The sequence below is a fragment of the Oncorhynchus mykiss genome, chromosome 29 (assembly GCF_057628025.1).
Source record: "Oncorhynchus mykiss isolate SJ-2025 chromosome 29, ASM5762802v1, whole genome shotgun sequence".
NCBI classification, from domain to species: domain Eukaryota; kingdom Metazoa; phylum Chordata; class Actinopteri; order Salmoniformes; family Salmonidae; genus Oncorhynchus; species Oncorhynchus mykiss.
The window spans coordinates 28973361-28997639 of record NC_143050.1 but is presented as its reverse complement, the minus strand read 5'-3'; the positions used below and the strand labels follow the sequence as shown (position 1 = coordinate 28997639).

The following is a 24279-nucleotide window of genomic DNA, read 5'->3' as shown; positions in this document are numbered from 1 at the left end:
ATCAAGCTCGAGACCCTGGGTCTCGACCCCGCCCTGTGCAACTGGGTACTGGACTTCCTGACGGGCCGCCCCCAGGTGGTGAGGGTAGGCAACAACATCTCCTCCCCGCTGATCCTCAACACTGGGGCCCCACAAGGGTGCGTTCTGAGCCCTCTCCTGTACTCCCTGTTCACCCACGACTGCGTGGCCACGCACGCCTCCAACTCAATCATCAAGTTTGCGGACGACACAACAGTGGTAGGCTTGATTACCAACAACGACGAGACGGCCTACAGGGAGGAGGTGAGGTCCCTCGGAGTGTGGTGTCAGGAAAATAACCTCACACTCAACGTCAACAAAACTAAGGAGATGATTGTGGACTTCAGGAAACAGCAGAGGGAACACCCCCCTATCCACATCGATGGAACAGTAGTGGAGAGGGTAGCAAGTTTTAAGTTCCTCGGCATACACATCACAGACAAACTGAATTGGTCCACTCACACAGACAGCATCGTGAAGAAGGCGCAGCAGCGCCTCTTCAACCTCAGGAGGCTGAAGAAATTTGGTTTGTCACCAAAAGCACTCACAAACTTCTACAGATGCACAATCGAGAGCATCCTGGCGGGCTGTATCACCGCCTGGTACGGCAACTGCTCCGCCCACAACCGTAAGGCTCTCCAGAGGGTAGTGAGGTCTGCACAACGCATCACCGGGGGCAAACTACCTGCCCTCCAGGACACCTACACCACCCGATGTTACAGGAAGGCCATAAAGATCATCAAGGACATCAACCACCCGAGCCACCGCCTGTTCACCCCGCTATCATCCAGAAGGCGAGGTCAGTACAGGTGCATCAAAGCTGGGACCGAGAGACTGAAAAACAGCTTCTATCTCAAGGCCATCAGACTGTTAAACAGCCACCACTAACATTGAGTGGCTGCTGCCAACACACTGCCACTGACACTGACTCAACTCCAGCCACTTTAATAATGGGAATTGATGGGAAATGATGTAAATATATCACTAGCCACTTTAAACAATGCTACCTTATATAATGTTACTTACCCTACATTATTAATCTCATATGCATACGTATATACTGTACTCTATATCATCGACTGCATCCTTATGTAATACATGTATCACTAGCCACTTTAACTATGCCACTTTGTTTACATACTCACCTCATGTACAGTGCCTTGCGAAAGTATTCGGCCCCCTTGAACTTTGCGACCTTTTGCCACATTTCAGGCTTCAAACATAAAGATATAAAACTGTATTTTTTTGTGAAGAATCAACAACAAGTGGGACACAATCATGAAGTGGAACGACATTTATTGGATATTTCAACAAATCAAAAACTGAAAAATTGGGCGTGCAAAATTATTCAGCCCCTTTACTTTCAGTGCAGCAAACTCTCTCCAGAAGTTCAGTGAGGATCTCTGAATGATCCAATGTTGACCTAAATGACTAATGATGATAAATACAATCCACCTGTGTGTAATCAAGTCTCCGTATAAATGCACCTGCACTGTGATAGTCTCAGAGGTCCGTTAAAAGCGCAGAGAGCATCATGAAGAACAAGGAACACACCAGGCAGGTCCGAGATACTGTTGTGAAGAAGTTTAAAGCTGGATTTGGATACAAAAAGATGTCCCAAGCTTTAAACATCCCAAGGAGCACTGTGCAAGCGATAATATTGAAATGGGAGGAGTATCAGACCACTGCAAATCTACCAAGACCTGGCCGTCCCTCTAAACTTTCAGCTCATACAAGGAGAAGACTGATCAGAGATGCAGCCAAGACGCCCATGATCACTCTGGATGAACTGCAGAGATCTACAGCTGAGGTGGGAGACTCTGTCCATAGGACAACAATCAGTCGTATATTGCACAAATCTGGCCTTTATGGAAGAGTGGCAAGAAGAAAGCCATTTCTTAAAGATATCCATAAAAAGTGTCGTTTAAAGTTTGCCACATGCCACCTGGGAGACACACCAAACATGTGGAAGAAGGTGCTCTGGTCAGATGAAACCAAAATTGAACTTTTTGGCAACAATGCAAAACGTTATGTTTGGCGTAAAAGCAACACAGCTGAACACACCATCCCCACTGTCAAACATGGTGGTGGCAGCATCATGGTTTGGGCCTGCTTTTCTTCAGCAGGGACAGGGAAGATGGTTAAAATTGATGGGAAGATGGATGGAGCCAAATACAGGACCATTCTGGAAGAAAACCTGATGGAGTCTGCAAAAGACCTGAGACTGGGACGGAGATTTGTCTTCCAACAAGACAATGATCCAAAACATAAAGCAAAATCTACAATGGAATGGTTCAAAAATAAACATATCCAGGTGTTAGAATGGCCAAGTCAAAGTCCAGACCTGAATCCAATCGAGAATCTGTGGAAAGAACTGAAAACTGCTGTTCACAAATGCTCTCCATCCAACCTCACTGAGCTCGAGCTGTTTTGCAAGGAGGAATGGGAAAAAATGTCAGTCTCTCGATGTGCAAAACTGATAGAGACATACCCCAAGCGACTTACAGCTGTAATCGCAGCAAAAGGTGGCGCTACAAAGTATTAACTTAAGGGGGCTGAATAATTTTGCACGCCCAATTTTTCAGTTTTTGATTTGTTAAAAAAGTTTGAAATATCCAATAAATGTCGTTCCGCTTCATGATTGTGTCCCACTTGTTGTTGATTCTTCACAAAAAATACAGTTTTATATCTTTATGTTTGAAGCCTGAAATGTGGCAAAAGGTCGCAAAGTTCAAGGGGGCCGGATACTTTCGCAAGGCACTGTACCAAATTACTTTTACAGACGGCAAATTGTTCCCCCAAAACTAAATATAAGCGTTGATATTAGTTGGCAGGGGTCTTTAACTCAACATGATTGTGTTTTCATGTGTTTTTCATACCCTTTAATTTTATGTTAGATGTTTTCTAAGACCCCTTTTCCATCCGTTTCACCAGAAATCAAAGCCTTTCCTTAATCCACATTTTTAAGATGGAAAATTGTAAAACATTTATACCTACGCTTTCATTTCCCAAAAATATAGGCTCATAGCTTTCATTTGACTTCCAATTTGATATGCTCCTATGAACTTCACACATTGGTCCTCATGGGGCCTTTTACATGGAAATGACCTGTATTAAAGGTCAGTAGCTTCAGTCCAAATAATCCTGTCAATCCCTTGTAAAGTTCATGAATACAGGGACGAGAAGGAGGTAGGCTAGGGATGACGATGATGTTGACAACGACGATGGTAATGTGTTGTTGATGATTTTGTTAGCACATTGTTATGTTGTTGACGAGATGATCTAAAAATGCACAGAGCACTTTACTTATTAGGCAACTTTGGCTTGCTATACTTTTGTGCTGCTGCTAATGTTGGTCACTAGTAGGTCCACTGTATATATTTGTATTGATGGCTGTCAGCCCTATGACATGATGTACTTGCTCAAACAATCTTAAGGAAGTTTGTTCTGAAGTGTCTGTCCTCTATCTGAGAAATATAAGAAGGATCAGGAAACATTTATTTTAAATGAATTTAACCCCTTATTTTTGGAACTAAACCGTCTCCATATACGGTACCAGTCAAAAGTTTGGACACACCTACTCATTTATTTTTATTTTTTTACTATTTTCTACATTTTAGTATAATAGTGAAGACATCAAAACTATGAAATAACACATATGGAATCAAATTATATTTATTTTTGAGATTCTTCAAAGTAGCCACCCTTTGTCTTGATGACAGCTGTGCATCGTTTCTTCCATTCTTCTCTGCAGATCCTCTCAAGCTCTGTCAAGTTGGATGGGGAGCGTCGCTGCACAGCTATTTTCAGGTCTCTCCAGAGATATTTGATCGGGTTCAAGTCCGGGCTCTGGCTGGGCCAATCAAGGACATTCAGAGACTTGTCCCAAAGCTACTCCTGTGTTGTCTTGGCTGTGTGCTTAGGGTCATTGTCCTGTTGGAAGGTGAACCTTTGCCCCCGTCTGAGGTCCTGCGCTCTCTGGAGCAGGTTTTCATCAAGGATCTCTCTGTACTTTGCTCTGTTCATCTTTCCCTCAATCCTGACTAGTCTCCCAGTCCCTGAAAAACATCCCCACAGCATGATGCTGCCACCACCATGCTTCACCGTAGGGATGGTGCCAGGTTTCCTCCAGACGTGATGCTTGGAATTCAGGCCAAAGAGTTCAATCTGGGTTTAATCAGACCCTAGAATCTTGTTTCGCATGGTCTGAGAGTCCTTTAGGTGCCTTTTGACAAACTCCAAGCGGGCTGTCCAGCCTTTTCCTGAGGAGTGGCTTCCGTCTGGACACTCTACCATAAAGGCCTGATTGGTGGAGTCCTGCAGAGATAGATGTCCTTCTGGAAAGTTCTCCCATCTCTACAGAGGAACTCTGGAGCTCTGTCAGAGCTACTATCGGTTTCTTGGTCACCTCCCTGACCAAGGCCCTTCTCCCCTGATTGCTCAGTTTGGCTGGGCGGCCAGCTCTAGGAAGAGTCTTGGTGGTTCCAAACTTCTACTATTTAAGAATAATGGAGGCCACTGTGTTCTTGGGGACCTTCAATGCTGCAGACATTTTTTGGTACCCTTCCCTGGATCTGTGCCTCGACACAATCATGTCTCTGAGCTATACAGACAATTCCTTCGACCTCACGGCTTGGTTTTTGCTCTGACATGCACTGTCAACTGTGGGACCTTATGTAGACAGGTGTGTGCCTTTCCAAATCATGTCTAATCAATTGAATGTACCACAGGTGACTCCAATCAAGTTGTAGAAACATCTCAAGGATGATTAATGGAAACAGGATGCACCTGAGCTCAATTGACTCTCATAACAAAGGGTCTGAATACTTATGTAAATAAGGTATTTACATATATTTTTTTATAAATTTGCAAAAATGTCTCACTTCGTCATTATGGGGTATTGTGTGTAGATTGACGATAACTTCATTTTATTTAATCCGTTTTCGAATAAGGTTGTAACGTAACAAAATTTTGGAAAGGGAAGGGTTCTGAATACTTTCCGACTGCACTGTATTTCCATATAATTTTTTCAACTGGTATCGGGGGACCTTAAGGCAAGTCTTGTGAGGCCTGTGGGCAACAACCGACATGTACGTGTTTGTGAGAGTCTCCCCTTTTCACAGAGATGTGTAGAAAGGAAGAACACCATCGTGTTTGTGAGAGTCTCATCTTTACATACAGGGGTCATAATAATTTGTAGCCTACTACAGACGATTTTGTGAGAATACCGATTTTCGGGATGTCTCATGGTCTGACAAACATCGCTCCAGGTCTGTAACCTTTCACCGCAGTGCGTCATCAGCGGATGTGGTGGTTTGAGACGCATCCAATGCAGCTCTCTCTAGCTTAAACTGACAGATTTTTATGGGGAGGTAGCATTACCTTTAATTGTTTAACTTGGGTCAAATGTTTCGGGTAGCCTTCCACAAGCTTCCCACAATAAGTTGGGGGAATTTTGTCCCATTACTCCTGACAGCTGGTGTAACTGAGTCAGGTTTGTAGGCCTCCTTGCTCGCACACGCTTTTTCAGTTCTACCCACACATTTTCTATGGGATTGAGATCAGGGCTTTGTGATGGCCTCTCCAATACCTTGACTTTGTTGTTCTTAAGCCATTTTGCCACAACTTTGGAAGTTTGCTTGGGGTCATTGTCCATTTGGAAGACCCATTTGCGACCAAGCATTCACTTCCTGACTGATGTCTTGAGATGTTGCTTCAATATATCCACATAATTTTCTTTCCTCATGATGCCATCTATTTTGTGAAGTGTACCAGTCCCTCCTACAGCAAAGCACCCCCACAACTTGATGCTGACACCCCCGTGCTTCACGGTTGGGATGGTGTTCTTCGGCATGCAAGCCTCCCCCTTTTTACTCCAAACATAGCGATGTTCATTATAGCCAAACAGTTCTATTTTTGTTTCATCAGACCAGAGGACATTTCTCCAAAAAGTACAATCTGTGTCCTCATGTGCAGCTGCAAACTGTAGTCTGGCTTTTTTATGGTGGTTTTGGAGCCGTGGTTTCTTCCTTGCTGAGTGGCCTTTCAGGTAATGTCGATATAGTACTCGTTTTACAGATACTTCTGTACCTGTTTCCTCCAGCATCTTCACAAGGTCCTTTGCTGTTGTTATGGGATTGATTTGCACATTTCACACAAAAATACGTTAATCTTTAGGACACCAAACGCGTCTCCTTCCTGAGCAGTATGACAGCTCCATGGGCCCATGGTGTTTATAGTTGCTTACTATTGTTTGTACAAATGAACGTGGTACCTTCAGGCGTTTGGAAATTGCTCCCAAGGATGAACCAGACCTGTGGAGGTCTAAAGAAATAAATCTGAGGTCTTGGCTGATTGCTTTTGATTTTCCCAAGCAAAGAGGCACTGATTTTGAAGGTAGGCCTTAAAGTACATCCACAAGGTACACCTCCAATTGACTGAAATTATGTCAATTAGCCTATCAGAAGCTTCTAAAGCCATGACATAATTTCCTGGAATTTTCCAAGCTGTTTAAAGGCACAGTCAACTTAGTGTATGTAAACTTCTGACCCACTGGAATTGTGATACAGTGAATTATGAGTGAAATAATCTGTCTGTAAACAATTGTTGTAAAAATTACTTGTGTCATGCACAAAGTAGATGTCCTAACCGACTTGCCAAAACTATAGTTTGTTAACAAGACATTTGTGGAGTGGTTGAAAAACGAGTTTTAATGACTCCAACCTAAGTGGATGTAAACTTCCGACTTCAACTGTGACAGGCTGACTACACCGCTCGCATTGCGTGCGCGAGAGTTGCAAAATAAATGTAGAAATCTATGTTATTCAATTATTGCACCCACACTGCTCGCGCGCGCCAACGACCGTCTGCATTGCCAAAGGCTAAAATAGAAATCAGTTCTATTTCTGACGCAGATCGCGCTGCAAGTCCAGCCTCTCCCATCTCCTCATTGGTTTTTAGAAGCAGGTACCCACTTGCCATCTCCTCATTGGTTATACCCATGTGGGTGACTGAAAGACGAATGAGGTCTGTGGTGTTAATGCACCTAATTTATGAAAGTTGCCAATCGCAATATAAAGTCAAGAGAAGAAAAGGCCTGGAAGGAAGAGAGATGACTAGAAACGATTCGGTTGACCGTTTTATGTGTGGATAAATTGGCGGAGTAGAGGACCTTGTGCATTTCATGTAAAATAACAACTCAATGTTTATATCCCAGGACAAATTAGCCAGCAAGAGCAAGATAGCTAAATAGGACAAATTAGCTAGCAAGTGCAAGCTAACTAGCTAAATTTCCATAAATGTTTAATGCTTTTCGACCTGTCTCCAAATTAATATAATTGGTTCAGAGTTTGTTTGATATTTTAACCTGCGTGTCGTGATCGCGTTTGGTGTGGGGTGACAAAATAGATGTATGTGCGATGGCGCACGCGCGCAGCCGGTTTGGTTCCGTGTAAGTGCCGGTAAGAAAGACAGAATAATGGTGTTATGTGTGTGTAATGGTAAATTAAACATTCATACAGGTTAGTTTGTTTAGTATTTTGCACTTTTGTGAGGTTATTTTTGACCATTTTGTTGAGCTGACTAGAAGACCACAGTGGAGTCCTTTTTTTGGACACTGTTTACAACAAGCACACATTTCCTGACTTTGCTTTGACCGTGTCTGGAAAGGGGCAAAGTTACACATTCGTCTTTGATAATGTCGCCCATCAGCTAAGCGTGTAACAATGGCCAATGTGGACCTACATTTACGTAACATTTTAGTCATTCTTATCCAGAGCGACTTACAGTAGAGTGCATACATTTTCTTCTCCATTTTTTTTTTTCATACTGGTCCCCCGTGGGAATCAAACCCACAACCCTGACATTGCAAGCACCATGCTCTACCAACTGAGCCACACAGGAGCTATAGTGTTATCCATTGAGAGACACTTACACTACTGTACAGTGTGGTCTACAGGTACTACTCTGGTTCTAGTCTGACTGACCCGTAGAAAAGAGCAACGCCTTCTCTTGTGGAGGTACCCAGGTTCAAGTCATCATACGTGGCTGCTGTAAGGCTCTTCAGCCGGTGGCCGTGAAGGGTTTCTTCTGAGGTTTGTCTCACTGCTTTATTGGTGCACTGTATTTGGTGCTCATTTATAATCTGTAGTATAAATGTGCCCTGCTATGGTGCGCGATACACACACTTGCACTGCACATACCAATGAAAAACATGTTAAGCAACGGTAAGGGTCTGTACTAGCGGTTGATTTTTGTGTTTTGATAAAGTCGCTATTCTTGTTCCAAGAGGAGTTCAATTTGTTTTGGTTGATTGCTGTTAAACTCAAGCCCTTCCACAAACCACTCTCTTCATGGTTTGCAGACTGTCTCTGTGATATTGGTATTTTAATTGGGGGGCCTAGTGCATGTCAAAAAGCCCTCAGTTCTGCCCAAAACGAAAGACTCTCTATTGCCTCTGAGTGTTCTCTCACAATGACACTCGACAGACTGATTGGAGTGCTCTCATATCTTACGTGAACATCATGTGCAAAGGGAACAAAGAGATGTTAATGTCCCCTCCCCTTCCAAAATTAAAACGATGCGAGCACCTGCGAAATCATTATTTGTCCAAATGATCAGTGACAACATATAAGAGTACCTAGATGTCTACTTAAGTACCTAAAGTACCTAGATGTCTACTTAAGTACCTAAAGTACCTAGATGTCTACTTAAGTACCTAAGGTACCTAGATGTCTACTTAAGTACCTAAGGTACCTAGAAGGCTACTTAAGCCCCTATAGCTGCAACCCCCACATCTTCTGTAAGTCCTGCCTCCACATGCTGGCCAAGAACAGGCCTGCCAACACCACATGTCCCTTATCCCGCACCCTCATCCCACACACACTTTTCCAGAGAAGTGGGCTACGGTGTGAATTTATGGTGCATACTCCTCCCAATGGTTCACTTATTGATAATGACTAGCTGTTTTATCCATACTTGTAAATGGTATAGATGCTCTTTGATGAGAGTTTTAACAAAAATGTGTTTAAATTGCCTTTTGCTTTCAGAGCTTAACCAGTCAGCTAAGACTTTCTTCCCAAAGGTCTACCAATCACGGAAGCACAACTTTTAAAAAGCTAACTGTGCTAAATGTCCTCTTACCAACTGCCGAAAACATTTCAGCATATTTTGGGGTGAGGTATATTGTGTATTGCTTGCAGTCAGTGGTGTAAAGTATTTATGTATTTTTTTTAGGTATCAGTATTCTACTATTTCTATTTTTGACAAATTTTTACTTCACTACATTCTTCATTTTGGCTCCCGAGTGGCACAGTGGTCTAAGGCACTGCATCTCAGTGTAAGAGTCCCTGGATCGAATCTATGCTGCATCACATCCGGACGTGATTGGGAGTCACATAGAGTGGCGCACAATTGGCCCAGCGTCGTCCGGGCTTGGCCGGGGTAGGCCGTCATTGTAAATAAGAATTTGTTAAATAAAGGTTCAATTTAAATAGAAAATAATGTAATTTTTACTCCGTACATTTTCCCTGACACACAAAAGTACTTGCTACATTTTGAGTGCTTAGCAGGACAGAAAATGGTCCAATACACATTCTTATCAAGAGAACAACTCTGGTCATCCCTACTGCCTCTGATCTGGCGGACTGACTAAACACAAATGCTTCATTTGTAAATCATGTCTGAGTGTTGGAGTGTACCCCTGGCTATCCGTAAAATTGGAAAAACAATTTTAAAAAATGCGGTATGCTTTGCATAATATAAGTCATTTGAAATTATTCATACTTTTACTTTTGATACTTAAGTATATTTTAGCAATTTCATTTACTTTTGATACTTAAGTATATTTTACTGAGTGACTTTTACTTGAGTCATTTTCTATTACGGTATCTTTACTTTTACCAAAGTATGACAATTGGGTACTTTCTGGGTGATGTAGTATTCTACATTGTGTTTATTAGTGCCTACTGCCAGGTAACTCCCCTGTCACCATATGTTACTGGAATCAAGAGCACGCCTGAAATGTGTTTCTATTCTTTTTTTGGGATGCATTTCTATAGGACATATTTAAAAAGTTCTCACATGAAGCATTTGTGTAGATAGGCCTATTTTATATTTTGTGACAGTTGAGCATGTTTTAACATCAATCTTTTCACTGTCAAATCCACAATTGTTTTATGAGGGATAGAAGTGCGATAGAAGTGTTATAGAAGTGAATGTGAAATAACAAAAACTATGATTGTTCAAAAAAATCTGGTTGAGAAATAGCTTTGCACCGAGCCATAATAGGCAAATTGTAAGTGCTTTAGTATTTTTTGCAATTTTGTGTGTTCCAGGAACTCATTGTAAATATTGTGTCATTCAGTGTATTACCAGACATATTATACCAATTTTACATAACAAATTGCCAAATCTCTGGCAAGTTACCTGTCAAGTTTACAGTTTTCATTGGTTTGCATTTGTGGTGACAATAATATTTTGGTTTGCTTGTAAAGTAGCCTAGGCCTATATATTTATAATCATCCACATGTAGGCCTATCGATCTCAGACATCAGTCGGGGAGGCTTCGATGTGCATGTAAACTCATGAGAGCCTACTTTGAGCATATTACTACTGGCCTTTGAGTGTGCTCTTACTCCTGCCAGATACGAGTAATATTTTGAGGTATTTACGTCTACTCACGTTTTCCTGTGACAGACTCGCATGTTTTGGAGTCGTCGATGCCTCCAATGACGGAGCAGTGACGAATGGCAGGCTCCGAGTGTATTCGCCTCTCACGCACAACGGAAGACCACATTCAGCCACAGTTGGCCTTCTGCAGGGTGAAGGTGACTCGTCTAGCCGCTGAGGGGAGAGCTGCAGAGAGGGAGCTGCGAGAAGCCGTCCGCTACTCGCACTCATCCTGCAAGCTGAACATTTTAGACCCTGTAGGAACATCGACAAGAGCCTCCACCTCAGCTGCGACCTCGGGGGATATTATAGATAGGCTGTCCGCTGGGTTTTATCAGTGGCTGTGTATGCATGTGTTCTGCTCCGAACGGGCGCAAGAACCGCCCCAGATCCGCAGCGAACATTTTTCAGCTCAGCAAACCACTGCAGAGGGACCCCGAACGCCGGGAGAGCACCGAGAGCACGCGGAAAGCCCAGCGGGCCGTAGGCGAATGTAGGATGGTAAGTTATGATCTATCGTTCCCTCGTTAGTCGTAATAACTATGGAGTCATCGCTGGCATACTAGTATAACAGCAGACACATTGTAACCTATATATTTCCCCCATGAAAATCACGTGTTCTATTAAACCACAAAGACAAATTAAAATGCGCAGAGACACATTTCTTACCAAGCTACATTTTTCTGCCAACTAAGTCGTAAATGTGAGTCCAGGTACCATAAAGCGATTTATATAAGACTGTCCTTTGTGTTTTAGCGCTTTAAGGTGTGATACACAAAATAATGTCTGTTGCACTCACAAGGGCATGCCACAAGGAGAGCTGGTGTAATATTACACCAATGTGCCTCAATTAGGAAGCCTATATATAGTCTATATGAATAGGCTATATTATGTAGCGCAATATTGTTATTATTCAAGTATAGGCTATATTATGATTAGTGAGGTGCAATTGGCTATGTGGCCTATACGGGTCGGGTGGCAGTCATAACATTGATCTACTGCGTGTCCACTTGCGTATGCAATAATCTTGTAGCTCCAATCTCCCTTGAAAATGTATGGTGCTATGCGTTGACTTGCTGAAAGGGGTTATTTGTCCATGTTGCTTCTCAGACAGTCCAAGATTTCAACACTCTCGTGGCGCTGTACCGAGAACAGGTCATCACTATTGGGGAGATTTCGGCCGATTGTCCCTCTTTACGCGAGGCGCTGCACCGCACCAGGACCAAAGGATGTACCATGGCCCAAGCTGCCCATCAGAACCTCACCGTGATATCTGGATCTGGGTAAGGAATCTACGATATACGGATACAGTTTCATCAATTCAATTGTCACTGGAACTGTCCATGGTGCTAGTGTATGTCATTTTAAGGCGCGCTATTCGAGATAACAGCTTGCTACATGGTATGAAAGTCCCGCCTACTTCCTGGATCATCTCCCACACTGTTTTGAATGGCCTTCAATACCCCTATTATATAATTAAATTCATTAAAACGCGTCATTTATGATATTATGTAAAATTATATATTCGTATTAGTGGATTAATTTACTTTTACCCGATGCCTTGGAAAAATATTTTGGGGGTGATTTCTGCTATATCATAAAAATCAGTCACAGTTCAACAGTTAATTACCCGGAAATTAATGTTGACATTTCCATGTATAGGAATATAAATTTAACTTTCAACATTATTTTCCAATGGTATTGTAGGCTAATTAATCAGGTAATAAAAAAATCGTGCTATGATTTATTCATTTTGATGATATATGAGAAATCACCAAAACGGGTTTGCCCTCCCTAATTTAAGATACATGTAAAACGTATCGTATTCGTGGATTAATTTTCTTCTAATCAGTAGCGGTGCGTGTATAAAATCACTGGGGAAGCAAAAAAAAAGAAGCAATATTACAACCTAGTATGCGTTGTGATAATTGCGTTGTTTGCTCTATAACCTGTTAGTTCATATGCATTGCGACCGAGATATATAAGAGGCCGAGACAATAAGAATACACAGTACCAGGATAAATTCACACACACCTTTGTTTTACCACAAAACCGGATAGCAACCTCTGTTACATGACCTATAGCATGGTTAAGCAAGTTCATGTTTCCGATATTTTTGAATCACTAAACTATTGATTTAGAAACACAGAGTTACCGCAAGTCATTTCAACTTAAACATTTCAACATCATCAAATCACCTCTGCTTAGTCTAATAAAGTGACAACTACAAGATACGATCATAGATACAATTTGGCTACATGGGCCTACAAACATTTACAATGAATAGCAAAATCACAGTGATCACAAGAATGGCTTCAGATCAAAGTCTACGTTGATACCGAACGGGGCAAAAGTATTTAAATTAAAGATCCAAGCAGCTTCTCGTTTTAAGAATATATTGTCAAGGTCACCCCGTCTCCTAGGGAGGGTGATGTGTTCGATGCCGATATAACTTAGGGACAAAATAGAGTGGTTCGCTTGCACCTACAATTCTCTGACATTCATACTTTTAATTCGCGCTTCGTATTACCCACATCATTTTTACCACAAGGACAAGTTATAAGATAAATAACTGCCCTAGTGGAGCACGTGATAACAGCTTTGATGATCTGTTTCCCTGTTAGGGGGTGTTTGAAGGATCTACATTTGTAAGTGTCATTGCATTGAGCACAGCCATTACACTTATAGTTTCCATCCGGTAAAGGTGCAACTAGACGTTGTGCAGCGGTATTTTGGGGTGGTAAATCGGAGTTGACCAATTGATCTGAGATTCCCGCCCCGCTAGAATACGACCATGGGAGGGTCGGAAAACATTACCGATACTGTCATCGGATCTTTGAACGTGCCAATTTTTGAACGATTCCCTTAATTTGTTCAGAGAACTTTGAATAGTGGGCAGTAAGAACACAATAATGCTTCTTTTTGCGAGACTGTCCTTGAAAGAGATCATGTCTCGATTTGTTTAGCATTTTCTCAATGGCAGTATTAATCTGACAATTTTTTACCCCCTCTCCTTGAATTTTCTTTGCAAATTATTTTGATTCGAAAGAATTAGTTGTAGGGCAAACTGTTTTTCAAGGGAAGCGGGTGACAACTATCAGCCCTCAGCAAACTGTTACGATCAGTAGGTTTCCTGTAAAGATCAGTGTATAGAACATTATCCACACACAAAATCAGAAGATTAAGGAAAATGATTTGAGGTGTGTCAGATTGCATAGTAAATCTCAGGTGCTCAGAACAAGAGTTAAGAAAAGCATGTAATGCCTTGAGCTGTTTTGCATCACTCCTCCATAGAACAAAAATATCATCAATGTACCGTTTCTAAATAATATAGTTAGGCAATATTTTTTTTTTGAGAGGATTGAGAATTTACTGTTTATCCATGTAACCCACATACAAATGAGCATAGTTAGGATCCATAAGGGATCCCATAGCAGTACCCTTCGTCTGAATCTGAATAAATAAATACTTTAGAAACATGAAATAGTTGTGTGTGAGTACCATTTCAGCCAATGTTATAATGCATGGACTGGTAGGTAGTTCAGTAGGGTCACGTTGCAGAAGAAAATGTTCTATGGCCTCAATACCGCCCTCGTGTGGAATATTAGTGTATAATGACTCAACATCAAAGTAACTATCAAAGTATTCTCAGGGAGAGGATCAAGAGATTCAATAATAGAGATCATACTGCTGGTGTCCTTTACAAAGGAGTGGAGCTGTACTATGAGCGGTCTAATAAAATAGTCCATAAAGGGGCTGTTACTGCATCAATGCCCGCTAAAGGGAGCCCTGGAGGTTTTGTAACATTTTAGTGTAATTTTGGCAAAGTATAGAAAGTGGCAATTTTAGGGTGTTGAATAGCCAAACAGATACTTTTTTGGTTATCTGACCAGAACTTAAATACCCACCTAGGACAGTAAAGATAGTGTTCTGAAATTGGGAAGAGGGGTCACTTCTGAGTTCCTTGTAGATGGGTTGTCAAGCGGATGCTTTCTCATAGGTAGTCTGAAAAAGTGTTTAGCACTTCTTTAAGTCACTACATGACTCCATGTGTGTTATTTCTTAGTTTTGATGTCTTCACTATTATTCTACAATGTAGATAATAGTCAAAAATAAAGAAAAACCCTTGAATGAGTAGGTGTCTCCAAATATTTGACTGGTACTGTATATATATGTATACACTACCGATCAAAAGTTTGGGGCACTTAGAAACGTCCTTGTTTTTGAAAGAAAAGTTGTTTTTGGTCCATTAAAATAACATCAACTTAATCAGAAATAGAGTGTAGACATTGTTCATGTTGTAAATGACTATTGTAGCTGGAAATGGCAGATTTTTAATGGAATCTCTACGTAGACGTACAGAGGCCCATTATCAGCAACCATCACTCCTGTGTTCCAATGGCACGTTGTGTTAGCTAATTCTAATTTTATCATTTTAAAAGGCTAATTGATCATTAGAAAACCCTTTTGCAATTATGTTAGCACAGCTGAAAACTGTTGTGCTGATTTAAAGAAGCAATAAAACTAGCCTTCTTTAGATTAGTTGAGTATCTGGAGCATCAACATTTCTGGGTTCGATTACAGGCTCAAAACGGCCAGAAACAAACAACTTTCTTCTGAAACACGTCAGTCTATTCTTGTTCTGAGAAATGAAGGCTATTCCATGCGAGAAATTGCCAAGAAACTGAAGATCTCATACAGCGCTGTGTACTACTCCCTTCACAGAAAAGCGCAAACTGGCTCCAACCAGAACAGAAATAGGAGTGGGAGGCCCCTGTGCACAACTGAGCAAGAGGACAAGTACATTAGTTTCTAGTTTGAGAAACAGACGCCTCACAAGTCCTCAACTGGCAACTTCATTAAATAGTACCCGCAAAATACCGGTCTCGACGTCAACAGTGAAGATGCGACTTCTAGATAGTGGCCTTGCTGGAGATGCTGGAGGTGTAATGGTGTGGGGGTGCATTGCTGTTGAAAACACACTTAACCAGCATGGCAACCACAACATTTTGCAGCGATAAGCCATCCTGTTTGGTTTGCGCTTAGTGGGATAATAATTGTTTTTTCAACAGGACAATGACCCAAAACACACCACCAGGCTGTGTAAGGGCTATTTGACCAAGGAGAGTGATGGAGTAATGCATCAGATGACCTGGCCTCCACAATCACCCAACCTCAACCTAATTGAGATGGTTTGGGATGAGTTGGACCGCAGAGTGAAGGAAAAGCATCCAAACAAGTGCTCAGCATATGTGGGAACTCCTTCAAGACTGTTGGAAAAGCATTCCTCACGAAGCTGGTTGAGAGAATGCCAAGAGTTTGCAAAACTGTCATCGAGGCAACGGGAGGCTACTTTGAAGAATATAAAATATATTTGGATTTGTTTCAAATCAAATAAAATGTATTAATATAGCCCTTCGTACATCAGCTGATAACTCAAAGTGCTGTACAGAAACCCAGCCTAAAACCCCAAACAGCAAGCAATGCTGGTGTAGAAGCACGGTGGCTAGGAAAAACTCCCTAGAAAGGCCAAAACCTAGGAGGAAACCTAGAGAGGAACCAGGCTATGAGGGGTGGCCAGTCCTCTTATGGCTGTGCCGGGTGGAGATTATAACAGAACATGGCCAAGATGTTCAAATGTTCATAAACTACCAGCATGGTCAAAAAAAAAAAATAATCACAGACAGAACAGTTGAAACTGGAGCAGCAGCACGGCCAGGTGGACTGGGGACAGCAAGGAGTCATCATGCCTGGTAGTCCTGAGGCATGGTCCTAGGGCATGGTCCTAGGTTTAACACTTATTTGGTTACTACATGATGTCATGTGTTATTTCATAGTTTTGATGTCATCACTATTATTCTACAATGTAGAAAATAGTAATAATAAATAAAAACCCTTGACTAAGTATGTGTGTCCAAACTATTGGCTGGTACTGTGTGTGTGTAGGTGTGTGTGTGTGTGTGTATGTATATAAATATATAAATATATAGTATTTATTTTCTAAAAACTTTGGGGGGACAAAATAATTAACTCGCGGGCTGGTGTTGGCAGTGAGCCACCTATTTCCGGCCCCTGCTTTAAAGCCAGATTCAAGAAGGGCCAAGCTTAGGAGACAGTGATCAGATTTGAAACTGTCTATTCTCCAACTGTGTATATGTCCTTTAGGCCAGAGGATGGGGAGATCCACCCAGAGATCTGCCGGCTCTTCATTCAGCTGCAGTGCTGCCTGGAGATGTTCATCACGGAGATGCTCAAGTCCATGTGTCTACTGGGAGTGCTGCAGCTCCACAGGAAAGGTGCTATACCAATCTCAACCAGCAGAGGGCAGGGTAGTCCATAGTAAAATGTTCAGTGTCATACCAAGATAAAGAGCAGTGTATCTTCTCACAATGAAATAAGATGTAGCTACTGTAGTATGGCACACATGAAGACATCAAAGCCAAATTCCATAGTTTTCTTATATCTCAGACAAAGCATTTGAACATTTAGACATGCAGTTCAGACATTCACAAGCTATTCACAGGTTACCCAGTGTTATATGTTGATCATATGTAAATCCCTCTCACAGGAAAAGATTCATACCCAGAGCCCAGGTTGGACTTCAAGATGGATGAGAGCTCTGATGTGCCCATTCTGGAGGAGCACTCCTCCTCACCTGTAGACTACCAACATGAGTCCTGGCTGGTGTGCACCGATATTGAAAACATAGAGAGGTACAGTATAATGCAAAATGCTAATACACTCATGGTCTCTCGTAGTGAGAATGCCCAGGTCACATGAGTATAGGCCATACATAAAGAGGATTATCAACAGATTGGACATCATAGTCAACATTATATCATTGATGAGCTTTAGTCTGTGATGCTTTTGCAAAAAGATGTGCGCTATTGATGCATAATGCATTCAATGTGATAAAAAAAATTGGTGATAAACCTGCAATGGGTAAATTGGTGAAAGACTCAGACAGACACAGACGCAGGCAGGCAAACTCTAATCTCAACCCACAGGATTATGGTTAGGGTGGTCACGTTTTCCAAACGGCCTCCAACCGCAAGGCCTCCAACCGCACCGCAAATGTGTACGGCCCAGTACATCACTGCGGCCAAGATTCCTGCCTAATCATAGACTGTTGTCTCAGCTACCACACAGCAAACGGTACAGGAGCGCCAAGTCTAGGTCCAAAAGGCTTCTTTACAGCTTCTACCCCCAAGCCGTAAGACTCCCGAACAGGCCCCCTCCCCACACACGCACACATTTTTACGCTGCTGCTACTCTCTGTTTATTATCCATGCATTGTCACTTTACCTCTACCTACATGTACATATTACCTCAATTACCTTGACTAACCGGTGCCCCCGCACATTGACTCTGTACCGGTACCCCCTGTATATAGCCTCGCTACTGTTATTTTATTGTTGCCCCTTAATTATGTTATTTTTCAATTTTTCTTATTTATTTTTTTGTATTTATTTTTGTATTTTATTTTTTCTTCAGTTTATTTTAGTAAATACTTTCTTAACACTTTTTTTTTCTTGAAACAACATTGTTGATTAAGGGCTTGTAAGTAAGCCTTTCACTGTAAGGTCTACACATTTTGTATTCGGCGCATGTGACAAATACAATTTGATTTGATTTTGAATATCATCAAGGATCTCAGCCACCCGAGCCACAGCCTGTTCACCCCACTACCATCTAAAAGGCAAAGACGGTACAGGCGCATCAAAGATGGGAGTGAGAGCCTGAAAAACAGCTTCTATCTCCAGGCCATCAGACTCTTAAACAGTCACCACTAGCCGGCCTCCGCCCAGTACCCTGCCCTGAACCTTAGTCACTGTTCTAGCCAGCTACCACCCGGTACTCTACCCTGCACCTTAGAGACTACTGGCCTATAGAGTCATTGAACACTGGTGACTTTAATAATGTTTATCAGCAGGTAGCTTGACAGTTAAGAGTGTTGTTCCCCATTAGCTCAACATACCCCACTCTCCCCTAAATGGATTTAACCATGATTCCCCCTGTCTCCCTAGGGACATGCGAGAGATGAGAAACCTACTCAGCAAACTCAGGGAGACCATGCCTTTACCACTGAAAACCCAAGGTAAGTAGCATTTATACGGTATGAGTATCACGACTCAGGATAAGACCCAGATGCAGACACAGGAGGCGGATAGTACTATTCTCAGAATATTTATTATAACAAAAAGGGACAGGCAAAAGCCAGGTCGAGGGCAGGCAGTGGTTCGTAAAGCAGGTCCGAGTCAGGCAGGTACAGGACGGCAGGCAGTGGTTCGTAAAGCAGGTTAGAGTCAGGCAGGTACAGGATGGCAGGCAGTGGTTCGTAAAGCAGGTCCGAGTCAGGCAGGTACAGGACGGCAGGCAGTGGTTCGTAAAGCAGGTACAGGATGGCAGGCAGTGGTTCGTAAAGCAGGTACAGGATGGCAGGCAGTGGTTCGTAAAGCAGGTCCGAGTCAGGCAGGTACAGGACGGCAGGCAGTGGATCGTAAAGCAGGTACAGGATGGCAGGCAGTGGTTCGTAAAGCAGGTACAGGACGGCAGGCAGTGGTTCGTAAAGCAGGTCCGAGTCAGGCAGGTACAGGACGGCAGGCAGTGGTCCGTAAAGCAGGTACGAGTCAGGCAGGTACAGGACGGCAGGCAGTGGTTCGTAAAGCAGGTCCGAGTCAGGCAGGTACAGGATGGCAGGCAGTGGTTCGTAAAGCAGGTTCGAGTCAGGCAGGTACAGGACGGCAGGCAGTGGATCGTAAAGCAGGTACGAGTCAGGCAGGTACAGGACGGCAGGCAGTGGTTCGTAAGGCAGGTCCGAGTCAGGCAGGTACAGGACGGCAGGCAGTGGTTCGTAAAGCAGGTTAGAGTCAGGCAGGTACAGGACGGCAGGCAGTGGTTCGTAAAGCAGGTCCAAGTCAGGCAGGTACAGGACGGCAGGCAGTGGTTCGTAAAGCAGGTCCGAGTCAGGCAGGTACAGGACGGCAGGCAGTGGATCGTAAAGCAGGTACGAGTCAGGCAGGTACAGGACGGCAGGCAGGCTCAGGGTCAGGACAGGCAGAAAGGTCAGAACTGGGAAGACTAGAAGACTAAAACTTGAGAACAGGGAAAACGGGAAACATGCTGGTATGACCTAACAAGACGAGACGAACAGACAAACAGAAATACGTAGCGGATAATGGGGAAAATGGGAGACACCTGGTGTGGGGTGGAGACAACCACAAGGCCGGTGAAACAGATAAGGGTGTGACAATGAGTGGGTTAAATCATAAAAAAATACACAATATTGAAGGCGCTGCACTGCACTGTGCTCAGGTTTCACTGTCTGTGTTCTGTCTAGATGACAGCAGTCTGCTGAATCTCACTCCATATCCGCTGGTCAGGCAGAGGAAGAGGCGCTTCTCTGGGTTCTGCTGCCTGGTGTCCAGCTGAGTGCCTGATAGGTCCTGCAGGCAGCAGCAAGGGGAACACACCAACCCTACCCAACATCTTACATATTTTCCAACTTATTACTGCCATTTAGGAAATTATCTTTTTTTTTTAAAAATCTTATGCTGATCAGTCACTTTACTTTTGAATAGGATTCTCTGTAGAAAAAGCTATTCAAAGGATAACGATGTTATGCATATTTTGCTATTATGTTATTCAAGCCATCTCCCTTTGTAGAAAAGGAGAACCTTTATAGGTCTATAGGCAAGCCCAAACAGATGTGCCAAGCTGATGACATAAGAGATTCAGTATGTTGGTAGACGGCTTCGCCTAAACTCTGCCTTCAGACCTTCGTCAGAATGTCATTGTATTTATTTCACTGTGCAATGCTTCTTTTGCAGTCTTCAATGAACAGGAAATCGGTCTCCAACGTACATTTTCCATCAGAAGGGCTTTGCAATGTTACTCCTAAAAGCCATTTGTCAATGAATGTAATTAAAATATATAAACAATGGTCAAAATTCTGTTTTGTATGAAACTTTCTTTGAATCATTTTTTATTTAGATGATCTGAAGATCTATTTATTTTGTATGTCTTGGCAGAAAGAGTACAGCATGAATATTGCTCAAAGTAGTGTTTGTAGTGTATAGATGTTGCGCTATAGATTATTCTATGAATGATAGTATGTATAGGCCATTTTATAATGTGAATAAACTTTTTGTATAGAAATAAGAGTTTTTGTCTGGTTTATACAGTGGCTCTGATAGTAGTGTCTTGATGTTTGGATTCAGAGCCAATACTTGATGCCCACTGAGAGGATACACCAATCTAAAAAAATACTGTAGAATACTATGGTTTACAGTGTCTTCAGAAAGTATTCACACCCCTTGACAGCCTGAATTTAAAATTGATTCAATTGAGATGTTATGTCACTGGCCTAGACACAATACCCCATAAGGTCAAAGTAGAATCTTGTGAACATTGTTGACAAAAAAAAATGACAAATCGATTTTTATCCCATTTTGTAACAACAAAATGTGGAAAAAGTTGAGGGGTGTGAATACTTTCTGAAGGTACTGTAAATAGTATATTATTTACTGTAGCATTTTTGAGGACTTTATTGTACTCTTCAGTGTAGTGTTTTTGTGGACAAAAGTCCGCAAAAACACTACAGTGAATACTGTAGTGTTTACTGTAGTTTACTGTAGTATACTGTAGTATTTATAAATACTGTTGTAAAAGAAAACTGTAGTATATACTATAATTCATGTACTATTTTTCCAGATAGTAGTATACTGTTGTATTTGGGTCTTTCGATAAATAAAGTGGCCAATGTGTAACATCAGGGTCAACATTTCAAAATGGTTTGATATACGTATATTTAAATATGATTTTCTTGCAGCTTCACATGTGTGGTTACAGGAAAAAGAGTCTAGGTAGGCACAATGAGACCATAACTGCTAGCAACAGCAACACATCGGTGTCATTCAAAATGTCACATGAAACATGTATTCTGCTTGTTTCTTTGTCATGCCAGGTCTGTTTGTGCTTTAGTCAACTTATCTATAATTTATAGCCATGCTAAACATTCCAGAATAATTAAACAACAGCATTTCTATATTTTTTAATAGTTGATATAATAATTTAATACAATAATATAATACAATGGGTTCTGTCAACAAAAACGTTGACAATAATAATAACAAAATCATTATAATTAGTAAACTCTTCAAGCAGTGTGTGTGTGAGTGAGTGAGTGAGTGAGTGAGTGAGTCTGTCCTTCATTCCTTTGTCCTCTAGAATGTCAGAGTGGAGCGACCTCTGACCTCATCCAATTAATTTTGAGAAGGAGACGAGGAGAGAGAATGCAACGAATCAAGGAAATTAAATTGAGATTCTCCCAAGGACAGAGGAAGCAAGTATTTGACAGCTACAGTATTAAACATGTTTGACAGTGCCAGGCTGACTGACTGAGCTACCATAATACCCATGGCCTGTCGAGAAACAACCCCTAATCCCTACTGCCCAGTCTAGACACTTGCGGAGATCTGAGAGAGATTGATGGGTGGTGACATGGTGAGAGCTCCACCTTACCCTCTGATAGGCTTGATGGAATTTTGGTGGTATTGCTTACACTTGTCCAATTCTCTCAGATCTCCACAAGTGTCTAGGGCTAGGGGCTTTGGTTTTATATAATGTTTAGATTTCTATTCAACAAGGAACAAACAGGTCGTTTTCACGTTCCCGATTGTTCCGTTTTAACTCGGAAAACATTCGATCAAAATGTACACGAACCGTAATCTTACCTCAGGATTCTTGAGTTAACGTTGACATGATGTAGGCTAATTATCTTGACCACCGTAACAACATGGACACCAAAATGTTCTGTCAATCTTCGAGATCAACATTCATTCCCACACTTTGGCTGTTGTTAAATTGTGGGCGGTATCACACAAGCTCTTTATCCTTTAGTGAATCAGCTGATGTTGAGGGAAAATGTCCCCATGTAGCTGAACAGCTAGACATCAAATGCGCATCGAACAACTATCATCCAGTAATTATTGAAGAACCCCTTTAATTAAAGACAGTATTGATTTTTGTTTTATTAATCATGTTAAAGCTCCTCTTTATGTTAGAAGCATTGGATTTTGCAATCACATACAGTACATTATTTTGGATATGTCTGCCCATAAAAACTGTTTTCACACCGTAGCATAGAGAAATAGAAAATGTTACGAGGTTACAGTACACTTCCGAGATCTCCAGACAAAAAAAATAATCTGACAGCAAAATCCAGAAATTTCATAGGATCAAGTTGAATGTGTAATTCATTTGTTAAATGCTTAGTATATGATGTAACATCAAACAACAGTATCATAAATGTAAGGAAAGAAAGGTAGTGTTTTATGTCACATGATTTTTGCCAAGACTCCAAGCATGAGAGGATTTAAACATAGGTTTGGATTCAAAGCATGAATTATATTGAATGTACTGTTGAAGTCGGAAGTTTACATACACCTTAGCCAAATACATTAAAACTACGTTTTACACAATTCCTGACATGTAATCCTACTAAAAATTCCATGTCTTAGGTCAGTTAGGATCACCACTTTATTTTAAGAATGTGAAATGTCAGAATAATAGTAGACAAAATTATTGTTTTCAGCTTTAATTTCTTTCATCACATTCACAGTGGGTCAGAAGTTTACATACACTAAATTAGTATTTGGTAGCATTGCCTATACATTTTTTAACTTGGGTCAAACGTTGGGTGAATTTTGGTCCGTTAATCCTGACAGAGCTGGTGTAACTGAGTCAGTTTTGTAGGCCTCCTTGCTCTCACACCCTTTTTCAGTTCTGCCCACAAATTTTCTATGGGATTGAGGTCAGGACTTTGTGATGGCCACTCCTATAACTTGACTTTGTTGTCCTTAAGCCATTTTCCACAACTTTGGCAGTATGCTTGGGGTCATTGTCCATTTGGAAGACCCATTTGCGACCAAGCTTTAACTTCCTGACTGAGGTCTTGAGATGTTGCTTCAATATATCCACATAATTTTCTTTCCTCATGATGCCATCTATTTTATGAGTACATTAGTCCCCCCTGCAGCAAAGCACCCCCACAACATGATGCTGCCACCGCTGTGCTTCACGGTTGGGATGGTGTTCCCCTTTTTCCTCCAAACATAACAATGGGCATTATGGCTAAACTGTTCTATTTTTGTTTCATCAGACCAGAGGACATTTCTCCAAAAAGTATGAGCTTTGTCCACATGTGCAGTTGCAAACCGTAGTCTGGCTTTTTTATAATAATTTTGCACGCCCAATTTTTCAGTTTTTGATTTGTTAAAAAAGTTTGAAATATCCAATAAATGTCTTTCCACTTCATGATTGTGTCCCACTTGTTGTTGATTCTTCACAAAAAAATACAGTTTTATATCTTTATGTTTGAAGCCTGAAATGTGGCAAAAGGTCGCAAAGTTCAAGGGGGGCGAATACTTTCGCAAGGCACTGTACTTGCGTACTATTGTTTCTACAGATGAACGTGGTACCTTCAGGCGTTTGGAAATTGCTCCCAAGGATGAATCAGACTTGTGGAGGTCTAAAACCTCTGACTTCAACTCTATCTATGTTTCCCTTTTGTATGTTAGTATATTCACATGA

At 41.7% G+C, this 24279-nt stretch overlaps 1 protein-coding gene across 1 annotated transcript; it reads left to right on the top strand.

Annotated features, from left to right (window-relative positions):
- The first annotated feature begins 10553 nt into the window (after window positions 1–10553).
- On the top strand, window positions 10554–20849 carry LOC149970412 (regulator of G protein signaling 7-binding protein B-like). Its single transcript, XM_090226963.1, has 6 exons — window positions 10554–11187; window positions 11797–11969; window positions 16852–16982; window positions 17255–17399; window positions 18714–18784; window positions 20027–20849. The coding sequence occupies exons 1-6, from the start codon at window positions 11038–11040 to the stop codon at window positions 20116–20118; spliced, it is 762 nt and encodes a 253-aa protein (XP_090083089.1). The 5' UTR covers window positions 10554–11037; the 3' UTR covers window positions 20119–20849.
- The last annotated feature ends 3430 nt before the right edge of the window (window positions 20850–24279 follow it).

Excerpts from the sequence above, each read along its gene's own strand:
- LOC149970412 (XM_090226963.1), top strand. The coding sequence starts at position 11,038 with ATGTGTTCTGCTCCGAACGGGCGCAAGAACCGCCCCAGATCCGCAGCG. Across the intron at positions 11,970-16,851 it reads ACCGTGATATCTGGATCTGG|GCCAGAGGATGGGGAGATCC; the intron begins GTAAGGAATCTA and ends TATGTCCTTTAG. Across the intron at positions 16,983-17,254 it reads GCTGCAGCTCCACAGGAAAG|GAAAAGATTCATACCCAGAG; the intron begins GTGCTATACCAA and ends TCCCTCTCACAG.